Raw genomic sequence first — 15591 nt, 5'->3', positions numbered from 1 at the left:
TTAAACAGGCCAAATTATCATGTATATCAGGCTCCTGGGTTCCTATTTGATACGCTCTAAACATGTTCACTGTTTAGACTTGATTTAGGAAAACAGTATGATCTCTTTAACTGGATAGTGAGGTAGCCTGGCTTTGAATCTGGGCTCTGTAGTTAATTAGTCAAATAATCTTGGGTAAATTATTTAATCTCTCTGTGCCTCACTTTCCCCATTTGCAAAATAAAGGTAACAATAGCACTTATAGGATTTTTACCACCTTGAATGGGTAATACATGTAATATATTTAAAACTGTATCTGACATAAGACCATAAACATAATCTCTATTCAAAGTATTGTTTCTTAGGTAATTACACAGGTGCTTAGTACAGGTCCTGGTACCTCTGTTTAAACTCCCTACTCTTTTTATCTTTAGACTTGTTTCCTTGCCACAGGATACCCTCAACACATGGGGTTACAGATAGGAATGATCAGCAAATGGTAGAATCAGCTCCAAGGCAGCCCAGCAAAGAAACAAGTACTGAACTTAAGAGTAATTAAGAGAGACTTCTGCTCTGATTTGAAAGCCATTTCACTGATCTCGATATTCCCAGGGCTGGCATATAGTTTTGTACACATTTAGGATTCAGTATTTATCTCTTGCATGTCCAAATGAAAATGTAATACATTTCAAAATTTGCCTTTGTTGTCTGCTATGAACCATTTCAACCCTTAACCCCCTTTCCCCACAATTTGCCTCCTCTTTGTATCTATTTACTCTGGGTCCTCAGAGGCAGATGTTGATTCTGCCTTTGTGGATTTTAAGAGGAAAAATCAAGGGAGTGGACTGAACTGCCCTATACTGTTTTATATGTGTTCTATATATGTTAACCTCTCCTGGACAATGCAGTGATAACACTTTCAGATGTCATTTTCCATTCATTTAAAAATTTCTGCTGTACACAATGTGTCTGTCTTTAAAGTATGACTCTGATTGTTTTAAATTGATCACATCTGCCCAGCCCTCTCCTTCTACTTCACTAACATCCATCAGGTCCCCTAAGCTTCTGGAGGGTCCCATAGCAAGAAGGTAGGTTGGGGCTCTTGTATCATATATGGAAATATAATGTGATAATGATTGTATGGCTAGGCTTGAAATTAAAACTCTCAGGCTCTTTGACAATCTGTACTCGCACTGCAATGGGAACATGCCCCGGTATCTGGTTGCTTCTCTTCCCACACAGGGGTTTAGCTCTCACTACTAAACCTCAAGCCCAAAGAATGCTGAAGAACTGATGCTTTCAACTGTGGTGCTGAAGATGTCTGAAAGTCCTTTGGACAGCAAGGAAATCAAACCAGTCAATCTTAAGGGAAATCGACCTTGAATACTCATTGGAAGGACTAATGCTGAAGCTGAAGCTCCAGTAGTCTGGTCACCTGATGCGAACAACCAACTCATTGGAAAGGTCCCTATTGCTGGGAAAGATTGAGGGCAGAAGAGGAGGGCATCAGAAGATGAGATGGCTGAATGGCATCTTTGATGCAATGGACATGAACTTGGGCAAACTTCAGGAGATGGTAAAGGACAGGGAGGCTTAGCGTACTGCAGTCCATGGGGTTGCAAAGAGTTGGACATGACTGGGTGACTGAACAACAAGCCTCAAGCCAGTGTATGTGAGTAGACACCGGGCTGCCACACCTCTTAGGCTTTGAGGAGTGGACACCAAAGACCCGGTTTGCTTGTAAGATGATGACCTAGGGAAAGGTCCAAGCAATCCTAGGACCATTTGAGCAGGAAATTTTGGTGTTCATGGTACCAGAAGAGAGATGTAGAACCAGAAGGTATGTCTGGGTTTGGGGTGGTCACTGCTGCAGCTGCGCCGCAGTTTAACTCTTCCCTCTGCCCAACTGTGCATCCTTTCTCCTTCTGCAGGGGATGATCTGAGGGCACTCGCTAATACACTGACTCAGGAACTCGCTGCTGGCTGTGGAGGCTGACATCCAAAGAAATCAATATAAGTATGTCAAGAGAGGGTGTGCATTGGGAATATGTGCCTGGAGGGTTGAAGGAAGTCTTTGACCTCAGCTAGGTGTCTAAAAGAAGAGTGGTTTAGCCCAGTTTAGCTTTAGGAGGGGAGCAAAAGGAGAAAGAGAAGGTATCAGTTCAGAAGGAGCAGCTTGTTGAAATGCACAGAGGTGTGAATGAGTGGAGCAAGTCTGGGAAACTGGAAGCAGGTGACTTGGCCTGCTGGTGGGATGGAGAACAGGCAGTGGCTCAAACACATTAGACTGGGTGAACTCAGGTTACCAGACAAAAGCAGAAACTCACTCGCACAATTTCCTAATGCAGTGGCTTAGGATGAAGCTTTCTCTTGAAATCATACTTACTCTACCATCTTCTCTCCAGAGCTTCCTGCTGCACCTACCAGCACCTGGACCGCGCTCTGGGACAGAGTCTCACTCCTGTATTGTCTCTGGTAGCTCGCCTAAAAGGAATGTTGAATCAAATCGTTATATAACATGGATCAGAGTGACAACTTATGGAAAAATAATCCATGAGAGAGAAGTCAACACCCCAAAATAACAGTATCTTTATTAAAAAATTTTTTTTTCAGTGGAGTCTAGACCATGAGGTCAGTGCAGAAGGTATGTCTGAGCTTTGTGTGGAGTGAAACAGATTATGCAACAAACTAGGTTCCGATAGATTAATTACGTTTTCAAAAATAAGTGGAGTTCTTGTGGCCAAATAAGCATGGGAACTGCTGCAAACTACCCCCACCTTAGAAGTGTATAATACGTATTTGTATTTTAAAGCCTCTGAGAAGTTTTACAGTAAGGGATCTTGGTTTATGTCTTTCTTTAACTTCACTTAGCCAAATATTTTGACAACAGAACTCTCTTGTCTCCAGTCTATTCCCAGCATGAGATGACCTGCTGTTATGGTGCAAAACACATTCATTCATTCATTCAGGCCATATACTGAGAGCTCACTCAGCTTCTGTGTGCTGAGCACTGTTGAGAATCGACCTCCTGATTTGGAACGTATGAAATGACTAAAGATTCCCAGTTCCATAGAAGACATTCTGTTTGCACAATTTATGAACAGTGAAACGTGTTTTGCTCTTGGAGGATACTAGAAAGGTATAGAACTAAATTTTAGGATGAAAGATCAAAATGCTAGTTGTCGATAATAACAAGAATTCAATAGAGTATCATTTCTTCTTAAACTTCATTAAAATACCTATAAAATAATGTAAATATAAAATATTTTCAGTATTCTCAAAGACAAACACTGCAGTCTGTAGGGAAAATAAGAAAGCTGAAAGTAATATGGAACTCATGAAAGCTTAGCAACACAAGTAATTGACCAGTTCAGTACTAGAAAAATGTTAATTCTTAAATGATCATTTGTACCAATATGTAAGAATTTAGAGAATGGCTGATTCCTAAAAATAACTGCCATCTATGAGCTCCCTAATATACTATTGGATTAACATAATAATTTTTGTTTTACATAAATTTATGTGATTCTTGCAACAGCTTTATGATGAAGGTATTCAAATCTGTATTTGATAGATGAGAAAGATGAGAATCCTCAAGGAGTTAAGTAGTTTTCTCAAGACCATATTAGAAACTAAGTTCTTTCTGAACTGAAAGCCTATCCTCCTTCCTCCAACTATATGTGCCGTCTCTCCTTCGCCACTGTCTTGCCATGCTGTGTTCCCTCTTCACATGTACAGGAGTGGAGGAGATATTGCTCCCATTAACCTGAACTGGCTGAGACTTAAACAAAGAACTCTCAAAGGTTTGAAAACTATAATAGCCAAGTAATACTGTTGGGAGCAGTGAATATTAGGATGGAGATTGCAGAAATCAAATCAACAAGCCAAGATACACATGAAAATACATCTAGTACAAAGAAGAACTAAAAATGTACAAGGTGAGATGAAGATCTGGAGAACAGAACAGAGAGATTCAATGCACTTTGAAAATAGGACTTCTGGATTAAGACCTAACAGCATAAAATCAATGAAGATATAATAGTAGAAATAGGAAAAAAATTAAAGGGAATAAGATACAGATAGTATATATTATAGAAAACATAGGATATCATGGGAGGAGGACTTTAAGAGGTCATTTGGGTAGCATGTTTCTCTTTCTACAGATGGGGAAAATAAAGAAAAAAGAATAAGTTCTGAGCCACATATCATATTAATAATGAAAGCAAGATTCAAAATGGAGTCTCCTGCATTGATTTTAAGGGTTCCTGAATACTATATTTTCTTCAAAATAAAACACCTTTTGTTTAAGCTAATTTGAGTGGATTTTTTTCCTCTTTTCTTTTTGCAGTGAAACAAATTCTTAAGACAATGCCAAACTTCCCTTTACCTTTGTAAACAATCTATTAAGCTGTGCAGGTGAGCATAACCAAAATGTATTAAACAAGGGAGAAAGTTTTCAGTATAATTTTAGCTAATAACTTAAATTTTTAGTATAGTACTGGCACAAAAAACAGACAAGTAAATCGAAGAAACAGAGTAAAGAGCCCAGAAATAAACCCATGCACCTATGGTCAGTTAATCTATGACAAAGGAGGCAAGATTAGGGAAAAGACAGTGTCTATAATAAGAGGTGCTAAGGAAGCTGGACAGCTGTATGTTGAAGGATGAGATTAGAACATTTTCTCACACCCTAGATAAAATACAAAAATAAATTCAAAATTAAAGGCCTAAATGTAAGACTGGAAACCACAGAACTTCTAGAGGAAAACACAGGCAGAACACTGTTTGACATAAATTGTAGCAACATTTTGGGGGCTCTGTCTCCAAAGGCAAAACCAAAAATAAACAAATGGGACCTAATTTAAACTTAAAAGCTTTTGCACAGCAAAGGAAACCATTGACAAAATGAAAAAATCTACTGAGTGGAGAAAAATTTGCAAATGATATAAGCAACAGGCCAATATTTTTTTTAAATGGATAATAAAATACTAACTATTTGTGCCGACAAGAGACGTCTGTTGGCCAACTCCTTTGCTTCAACGTTAAGGTTATCATCTATTTCCTTGTTACAGTGTAGACATTTCACTTTTTGATGTTCTTTTGTTTCTCCTTGGCCCAACTAAATAAAATACAGATAAAAACCAAAAAATAGTACATGAACATTAATGTATTGTTTAGCATAAACCTCAAGCAATTCACATACCAGTTTGGTTTAAGAACTCACAGAAAATCTGCTAGTTACATAAAAATGTTCAGATGACTTTTGTACTTACACAGTCATCTAGAAGGCAAAATAACTGCCAGTTTTTGGGGGAAAGAATTATATCATATCTTTACCTTTGCATAGCATTGGCAAAAGTTTACAAAAACTACTACATTTTTGATCACACTTTAAACCACTGCTTCTGAAAGTGTGGTACCCCAGCACTGTAGCATCACCTGGGTACTGTGAGAAAGGCACATTCTCAAAGCCTGCCACAGATCTGCTGAAGCAGAAACTGTCCTGTATTTTATAAATGCATTCCATCATTCTGCTACAGCTGAAGTGTGACAACACTTGAAATTAACCACTTACAGTAGAATAACAAGTGAACATGGTTGTTAGGAGATGGGAATATGGATACCACCATTTTATAGATGAGAAAAGTTGAAGCTTCAATAAAATACAAGTTCTATAAAAGATCACAAAGCTATTTATTAAGTAACAAAACTAAGATATGAACCCAGGTTTTCTGAGTCCAAGGCTAACATTCTATCTGTAATACTAGAATATCTCTCATGTCTGCATCATAAAGAAGAGAATGTAGTTGTTTATTTATCTGCCTTCTGAAACAGATCAAGTACCAGAGTTTGACCTTAACTTTGAGTTTGCATTAGAATTAGCTGGGTAAATGGATTAAAAATACATATTCCTCAGACCAACTGCATCAGAACCTCCTGGATAGAGGTTGGGAAATCAAAGCTGTGTGCTCTGTCACTACAGTCATATCTGACTCTTTGCGACCCCATGGATTGTAGCCCGCCAGGCTCCTCTGTCCATGGGACTTCCCAGGCAAGAATACTGGAGTGGGTTGCCATTTCCTTCTCCACGGGATCTTCCCCACCCAGGGATTGAACCGGAGTCTCCTGCATTGGCAGGTGGTCTCCTGCATTGCAGGCAGATTCATTCCCGCTGAACCAGCAGGGATTCCATATTTTGAATAAGCTTTCCAGGTGATTCTAATGCAGCCAGGTTAGCAAAAGGCCAGAGTTAGATATTGAGAACTACTATAAAAAAATCCTTAGATTTGACTTGGTACTTTTCTTAAGCAGAAATCCTATCAGTATTTCTGCAAACATAGGCCTTGATTCTGGGCCTCCATCTGAAGCCTCAAGCACCTCTTACAGGATATAAAATGGAGCTTTGCAAATCCTATTTCATAGCAACCAATTCTGTCCACACTCTTAGCAGTTGTCCCCTCATATTGTGTGATGCAGAAAAACACTGCAGTGAAAATTGGATACAATAGGCAATGACAAACCAGAAAAAGCAACGAGCATATCACAGGACAACTTTTATTATTTCTCCAGCAGTCATGACTGCTGATGAATTATGTTCTCATATATGAATAAGAAGTCTGATCATGGAGATTCTAAAGTATGTCTCAGAAGCAGGAGGTGATATTTCACTATATCTAATCTTATGATGTGTGTGTTAGTCACTCAGTCGTGTCCGACTCTCTGTGATACTAGCTTTTAATTCTATTTTATGATAAAAAGTAACAGTAACCATAAACCAAGGCTTAGCAAGTACTTCAATATATGATGGCCTAAATAAATACTGAATAAATGCTGTCCATCCTCAGTCTAGCAAAAAAAAAAAATCTAGCTGTTTTCTAAAGCTCACTCTTTTCTTTTTATACTATCTTTTAAAAGTATGGCAAAACCAATACAGTATGGTAAAGTAAAAAAAAAAAAAAGCCAGTGGAAAGAAAAATAAATAAAAGTAGCTCTGATACACTATTCTTTCTTTTGAATTTAATATTCAGTTCAGTTCAGTCACTCAGTCATGTCTGACTCTTTGCAACCCCATGGACTGCAGCATGCCAGGCTTCCCTGTCCATCACCAACTCTCAGAGCTTGCTCAAACTCATGTCCATCGAGTTAGTGATGCCATCCAGGCCTCTCATCCTCTGTATGCCTCTTCTCCTCCTTCCTTCAATCTTTCTCAGCATCTGGGTCTTTTCCAACCAGTCAGTTCTTCTCATCAGGTGGCCAAAGTGGCCAGCTTCAGCATCATTCCTTCTAATGAATATTCAGGACTGATTTCCTTTAGGATTAACTGGTTTGATCTCCTCGCAGTCCAAGGGACTTTCAGGAGTCTTCTCCAACATCACAGTTCAAAAGCATCAAATCTTTTGTGCTCAGCTTTCTTTATAGTCCAACTCTCACATCCATACATGATTAATGGGAAAACAATGCACATTTGCTATATTCTCAAAGTGTGTGTTGGGGGGCTCTTCCCTACTAGTCGGACAGTAAAGAATCTGCCTTCCAATTCAGGAGACCCCGGTTTGATCATTGGGTAGGGAAGATCCCACGGAGGAGGGAATGGCTACCTACTCCAGTATTCTTGCCTGGAGAATCCCATGGACAGAGGAGCCTGGTAGGCTACAGTATGGGGTCGCAAAGAGTTGGACGTGACTGAGCAATTAACACTCACTTTTCACTTTCATATACCCAAAAGGGTTGTCACTTCTACTTTGTCTCACAGTGATAATAAAATTCCCTAAGAACTGTGAATTAACATTTATAACATTCATACTTAAGATGAATCATATCCACTTTGAAGGAATAAACAGAAGATATTACTTTAAAAAATACTACTTGCTTACTGCATATGGGTTTTGAAGTATAATTGTTTTCTCAACTATGTTCCAATCTGCATTAGCAAGATCTCTGTCAAATTTGAGTGCAGAGGCTACAGATTTGGTTAGTTCTTGAAAGTGTTGAAATGTATAATACAGTGACTTATACTTTGTTGATGTGACATCACGAAGACCTTTGATAAAAAGAACACATTTTATAAATAGTGGATATCATTTTGATAGTACGTACAGAATATATGCAGATATACACACATAAATGTGTAGGAGATACATACGTAGGAGGTAAAGATATACATATGTGTACACAGAAATATATGCACTTATATTTATTTCCTATGTATATGTAAGATCATATATATATTTGATATACATTTATTTATCTCCAGATATATATAGTTGACCTTTGAACAATATGGGATTCAGGGATGTCAACCCTCCATGCAGTTGAAAATCTGCATATAACTTTGCAGTTGTCCCTCCATATATGTGGTTCTGCACCCTTAGATTCAATAAACTGATGGTGGGTTGCACTGGAGTACATATGAAAAAAATTCACACCCACTTATAAGTGGACTCACATAGTTCAAGTTCATTTTGATCAAGGATCAATGGTAATATATACTATATATACAGACCTCATTAAGGTTTGAAGGACTCTTACTATCAAACACAGATTTCCTTTTTTTGAGACATAGAAGTTTCTTCGAAAAGCAATAATATTCCATGAGCGAATGTTCACTTTTCTCAGTACAAGTAAACAGATGCTCTACAATAAGAATTTTAGGTTTATTTAGCTACTAAGTAGAACATCTGAAGGGCGTCCATGGTGGCTCAGTGATTAAGAATCTGCTTGCAATGCAGAAGACGTGGGTTTGATCCCTGGGCTGGGGAGATCCCCTGGAGAAGGAAATGGCGACCCAATCCACTATTCTTGCCTGGGAAATCCCATGGACAGGATCTGATACTCTGCAAAATGTTACCCCTTTAATCTGTTTTTCGCATTTTACTATGTTAAGGCCCAGAAAAGAAAAAAGTAAATGGTAAAAAGGATATGGTTGCAGACATGAGAATGAAGATTCAATATTACCCATAAAGATGAAATTTAAGATTGGTTAAGAAAATGCCATATGAAGGAAACAGAAAAGGTGATAGAGCAGTTAAGAGTAAAGCAGATTAAAAGCATTAGAGGAATTTATTTCTAGTTTGTTAACTGCCATTACTGAGTTGTGTGATCTTAGACAAGAAATGTTAACTCTTTAGATTTCAGTTTTTGGATCGTTAAAAAGTAGGAGGTTGAAACAGTCATACTGCATAAAGCAGTTGCCTCCTAAAACTGGTATTTCTGCTTCTACTCTCTTCATAGGCCCCAATCAGCTACCCAGAGTTGTCTTTTTAAGGACCTTATTCATAAAATTATACTTACTTGCTTAAAACCAACCAAGAAATCCATTTACCTCTTAGAATAAAATCTTAAAATTCAAGGTCTTTCACGATCTAACTCTTTCCCTACCTCTCCCATCTGGACTTCCTCCACTATTGACATAGTTCTCAAAGGTTCCAGCACCTTACCTCCTTTCCTTGAACATGCTTGGTTTCTAACTTCCTCAGGAATCTACCACATGTTGTATTTCTACTTTCTTTATATGTGGTTTTAATAGTTTCATGCACAAATGACACTCTGATATTACCTTATTTGACTTGTTTACAGTCTGTCTCTCCTCTCTCCAATTTAGCTTCAATAATTCAGACTTGTCTGTCTTCATAATGCATCACTATCAGTTAGAATAGTGCCTGGCATGTAAGAGGCTCTTAATAAAAAGTTTGTTGAATAATTAAATAGACATTGTATTATTTCACTTAAACTGGACTAATGTAAAAAGTAATCTTATTTATAAGATTATTGCTATTGACCTAATGAACTTATCCGCCTTAATGATTCATGTGACTTTATATTGAGATCCAATTTCCTGTTCAGTTGGACACCTTTGATTTGTATTTGTATGGCTTCCTTCTTCATTATTAGCAATTCTTTAGTATATTTGGAACATTTTTCTTTTTACTCAGGAATTAGCAGGGCTTACCAAGTTTAGTAACTGCCATTGGCAAAATAAATCTATTGACAATCAAGCTAATCAAGGATACTGACACTCCATGAAATAATATCTGGAATAGAAAAACAAACCAAAGTAAGTTTTCATCATAATTTTATATAATATACTCTATATTTACCAGTGTAAATTAAGCTAAGTTTTACTGTGTCAATATTCGGGAAATAGAATGACTTGCTTTGACAAGTATTTATATACTTATAAAGATATTAGGAAAAAAAATTTGTTCTTAATTTCAATTTCTGAACTTCTTGCATCCTGGGAATATCCCTGTACTTTATCAGTTCTCATCCACCACATACACTTCCATGTACATAGCCACATAGTTCTCTGTTCAACATTATCAGCACATCTGTGTTAAATAATTCTCTCCACCTAGAAGAAACAACACAAGGCCTTGGTATGTTTGTTCTACCACATACTTTGCCTCTCTGCTATCCCTTCATTACCAGAAAAAAAGGGAAAGTGAAGTTGCTCAGTCATGTTTGACTGTTTGCAACCCCATGGACCATACAGTCCATGGAATTCTCCAGGCCAGAATGCTGGAGTTGACAAACTTTCCCTTCTCCAGGGGAGGTTTTCCCAACCCAGGGATCGAACCCAGGTCCCCCACATTGCAGGCGGATTCTTTACCATCATTACCAGAAGGGAGGAGCAATTGATTCCTTTGGTGTCTCTTTTTTTTCTTCCTCTTATATCTCAATTTAGTCTCCACAGACAGATGAAGAAACACTTAGAGTCTGATATTACATATTTCCATTGATTTATGGAATTCTAACTTCAAGAATTTATTTTAAACTCTTAGCCAGTCCTCTATTCTTTGGCTACAGATGGAAGTTAGACACAGAATGTGAAACACACCAGAGGCTTTCACGGCTGCACACTAGGATCACTTGAGAAATTTTAAATATTGGTGCACAGGATGCTCTCACTGAATATTCTAATTTAATTCCTCAAGGTCATTAGATGCCCAATATGCTACTGGAGATCAGTGGAGAAATAACTCCAGAAAGAATGAAGGGATGGAGCCAAAGCAAAAATAATACCCAGCTGTGGATGTGACTGGTGATAGAAGCAAGATCCGATGCTGTAAAGAGCAAGGAACCTGGAATGTCAGGTCCATGAATCAAGGCAAATTGGAAGTGGTCAAACAAGAGATGGCAAGGGTGAACGTCAACATTCTAGGAATCAGCGAACTAAAATGGACTGGAATGAGTGAATTTAACTCAGATGACTATTATATCTACTACTGTGGGCAGGAATCCCTCAGAAGAAATGGAGTAGCCATCATGGTCAACAAAAGATTCCGAAATGCAGTACTTGGATGCAATCTCAAAAACGACAGAATGATCTCTGTTCGTCTCCAAGGCAAACCATTCAATATCACAGTTATCCAAGTCTATGCCCCAACCAGTAACGCTGAAGAAGCTGAAGTTGAATGGTTTTATGAAGACCTACAAGACCTTTTAGAAGTAACACCCCAAAAAGATATCCTTTTCATTTTAGGGGACTGGAATGCAAAAGTAGGAAGTCCAGAAACACCTGGAGTAACAGGCAAATTTGGCCTTGGGATGCAGAATGAAGCAGAGCAAAGACTAATAGAGTTTTGCCAAGAAAATGCACTGGTTGTAGCAAACACCCTCTTCCAACAATGTAAGAGAAGACTCTACACATGGACATCACCAGATGGTCAACACTGAAATGTGATTGATTATATTCTTTGCAGCCAAAGATGGAGAAGGTCTATACAGTCAACAAAAACAAGACCAGGAGCTGACTGTGGCTCAGATCATGAACTCCTTATTACCAAATTCAGACTCAAATTGAAGAAAGTAGGGAAAACCGCTAGACCATTCAGGTATGACCTAAATCAAATCCCTTCTGATTATACAGTGGAAGTGAGAAATAGATTTAAGGACCTAGATCTGATAGATAGAGTGCCTGATGAACTATGGAATGAGGTTCGTGACATTGTACAGGAGACAGGGATCAAGACCATCCCCTTGGAAAAGAAATGCAAAAAAGCAAAATGGCTGTCTGGGGAGGCCTTACAAATAGCTGTGAAAAGAAGAGAGGTGAAAAGCAAAGGAGAAAAGGAAAGATATAAGCATCTGAATGCAGAGTTCCAAAGAACAGCAAGAAGAGATAAGAAAGCCTTCTTCAGTGATCAATGCAAAGAAATAGAGGAAAACAACAGGGTGGGAAAGACTAGACATCTCTTCAAGAAAATGAGAGATACCAAGGGAACATTTCATGCAAAGATGGGCTCAAGAAAGGACAGAAATGGTATGGACCTAACAGAAGCAGAAGATATTAAGAAGAGGTGGTAAGAATACATGGAAGAACTGTACAAAAAAGATCTTCACGACCCAGATAATCATGATGATGTGATCACTAATCTAGAGCCAGACATCTTGGAATGTGAAGTCAAGTGGGCCTTAGAAAGCATCACTACGAACAAAGCTAGTGGAGGTGATGGAATTCCAGTTGAGCCATTTCAAATCCTGAAAGATGATGCTGTGAAAGTGCTGCACTCAATATGCCAGCAAATTTGGAAAACTCAGCAGTGGTGAAAGGCAATGCCAAAGAATGCTCAAACTACCACACAATTGCACTCATCTCACATGCTAGTAAAGTAATGCTCAAAATTCTCCAAGCCAGGCTTCAGCAGTACATTAACCATCAACTTCTAGATGTTCAAGCTGGTTTTAGAAAAGACAGAGGAACCAGAGATCAAATTGCCAATATCTGCTGGATCATGGAAAAAGCAAGAGAGTTCCAGAAAAACATCTATTTCTGCTTTATTGACTATGCCAAAGCCTTTGACTGTGTGGATCACAATAAACTGTGGAAAATTCTGAAAGAGATGGGAATACCAGACCACCTAATCTGCTTCTTGAGAAATCTGTATGCAGGTCAGGAAGTAGCAGTTAGAACTGTACATGGAACAACAGACTGGTTCCAAATAGGAAAAGGAGTATGTCAAGGCTGTATACTGTCACCCTGCTTGTTTAACTTCTATGCAGAGTACATCATGAGAAACGCTGGACTGGAAGAAGCACAAGTTGGAATCAAGATTGCCGGGAGAAATATCAATAACCTCAGATATGCAGATGACACCACCCTTATGGCAGAAAGTGAAGAGGAGCGAAAAATCCTCTTGATGAAAGTGAAAGAGGAGAGTGAAAAAGTTGGCTTAAGTCTCAACATTCAGAAAACGAAGATCGTGGCCTCTGGTCCCATCACTTCATGGGAAATAGATGGGGAAACAGTGGCAGACTTTATTTTTGGGGGCTCCAAAATCACTGCAGATGGTGACTGCAGCCATGAAATTAAAAGACGCTTACTCCTTGGAAGAAAAGTTATGACCAACCTAGATAGTATATTCAAAAGCAGAGACATTACTTTGCCAACTAAGGTCCGTCTAGTCAAGGCTATGGTTTTTCCTGTGGTCATGTATGGATGTGAGAGTTGGACTGTGAAGAAGGCTGAGCACCAAAGAATTGATGCTTTTGAACTGTGGTGTTGGAGAAGACTCTTGAGAGTCCCTTGGACTGTAAGGAGATCCAACCAGTCCATTCTGAAGGAGATCAGCCCTGGGATTGCTTTAGAAGGAATGATGCTAAAGCTGAAATTCCAGTATTTTGGCCACATCATGTGAAGAGTTGATTCATTGGAAAAGACTCTGATGCTGGGAGCGATTGGGGGCAGGAGGAGAAGGGGACGACCGGGGATGAGATGGCTGGATGGCATCACTGACTAGATGGACATGAGTCTGAGTGAACTCTGAGAGATGGTGATGGACAGGGAGGCCTGGCGTGCTGCGTTTCATGGGGTCGCAAAGAGTCGAACACGACTGAGCGACTGAACTGAACTGAACTGAATTCCTCAAGGGGGCCACCCCAACACTAATCATTAGGAAAACCAAGGTATAATCTACACAGAGTGAAATGTACTTTTGTATCTGATAAGTTTTGACAGTGCATACACCCATATTACCCTCAATCCTTTCAAGATGTATAATATTCTCATATCCTCTAAATTTCCCCAGGGCTGCTCCAGTGAATCCTCACCAGACAAGAGAAAACTACTGTTTCTATTTCTATAGATGGGATATGCCAATTCTCAAATCTTCATTTAAACTAAATATTATGTTTCTCATTGTAGTTTTAATTTGCATTTCCCTAGAGTAATGATGTTGAGCATTTTAATATGCTTAGTGGTATATACACTTCTTTTTGAAACATTTGTTCAACTCTTTTGCCTGTTTTTAAAATTGGATTGCTTTTTTGTAACAAAATTATAGAAATTTTGAAAATTATATTCTGGATAGAAGTGCATTGTCATATAGATGGACAACAGACACATGAACAGAAAGTCAATATTGCCAGTTATTAGAGAAATGCAAATTGAAACTGCAGTTCAATCACCTCATACCAGTCAGAATAGCCATAGTTAAAAAGTCTATGAATAATAAGTGCTGGAAAGAGTGTGGAGAGAAAGGAACCCTCCTACATGGTTGGTGGGAATATATCAATAAATTGGTGCAGCCACTATGGAGAACATTATGGAGATTTCTTAAAAAGCTAAAAATTGAGCTACCATATGATTCTGCAATCCCATTCCTGGATATATATCTGGAGAAAACTCAAATTCAAAAATACCTGTGCCCCAGTGTTCACTGCAGCACTATTTATGATAGCCAAGACATGGAGGCAACCTAAATGTCCACTGGCAGATAAATGGATAAAGAAAATGTGGTACATATATATGGTGGAATATTACTCAGCCATAAGAATGAATGAAATAACCCCATGTGCAGTAACATGGCTAGACCTAGAGATTAACATACTAAGTGAAATAAATCAAAGACAAATATATGATACCATTTATATGTGGAATCTAAAAAAACTACAGAAAATGTGCATATCAGATATATGATATACGTATTATGAGTACTTCCTTTCAGTTTGTGACCACTTTCCATTTCAAAAGTTATCTTTTGATAAGCAAACATATTTAAAGTTGAGAACTCCAATTATTACTGTTTTTTTGTTTTAAAACCTTTTGTCTATTCCAAGGCTGCAAAGGTATTCTCTTGTTTTCTTCCAGAAGTTTCAGAGTTTTTCATTTTATTTAAGACTATGATCCACCTCCAATCAATTTTACATACGGTGTGAGGTAAAAAATAAAAGATTTTACTTTTATTTATCTTATAACTGGAAGTTTGTACCTTTAGACTGCCTTTATCCATTTCCTCTATCTCCATTTACCATCTATGGAAATCACTAATATGTTCTCTTGTTCTATGAGTTCAGTTTTTTTTAGATTTTACAAACACTTTTTTGAATGTTAAACTAAAATTTATGGACATATTTTTGGATGAATACTTGACCATAATGTCTTATACTTCTTATATATTTAAAATTATTTGGCTATATATTTTTAAAGAATTTTTGCATCATGTTTAATCAGTGGTTTAATCAGTTTTTTGTTTGTAACTATTATTGTTGGTGTCTAGTATCACACTGGGTGGCCACATAAAATAAGAAAGTGTTTCATCATTCTCTATTTTATGAGAGAGTTTGTTTAGAATTGTTATCATTTAATCATTAAATGTTTGGAAGAATTCACCA

General features: G+C 37.9%; 1 protein-coding gene across 1 annotated transcript in view; it reads right to left on the bottom strand.

Moving 5' to 3' along the window:
• Positions 1 to 15591, bottom strand: part of SLC9C1 (solute carrier family 9 member C1) — a 108621-nt gene that overhangs the window by 47393 nt on the left and 45637 nt on the right. The window contains exons 9-12 of the mRNA XM_040265653.1: positions 9929 to 10010; positions 7854 to 8020; positions 4973 to 5098; positions 2366 to 2463 (exon numbers count right to left, since the gene is read on the bottom strand). Coding sequence (XP_040121587.1) covers positions 2366 to 2463; positions 4973 to 5098; positions 7854 to 8020; positions 9929 to 10010 — 473 coding nt within the window. The remainder of the gene's footprint in view (positions 1 to 2365; positions 2464 to 4972; positions 5099 to 7853; positions 8021 to 9928; positions 10011 to 15591) is intronic.

This window comes from Oryx dammah, unplaced genomic scaffold (genome assembly GCF_014754425.2).
Source record: "Oryx dammah isolate SB20612 unplaced genomic scaffold, SCBI_Odam_1.1 HiC_scaffold_2, whole genome shotgun sequence".
NCBI lineage: Eukaryota > Metazoa > Chordata > Mammalia > Artiodactyla > Bovidae > Oryx > Oryx dammah.
This window is presented reverse-complemented; position numbering and strand designations above follow the sequence as displayed.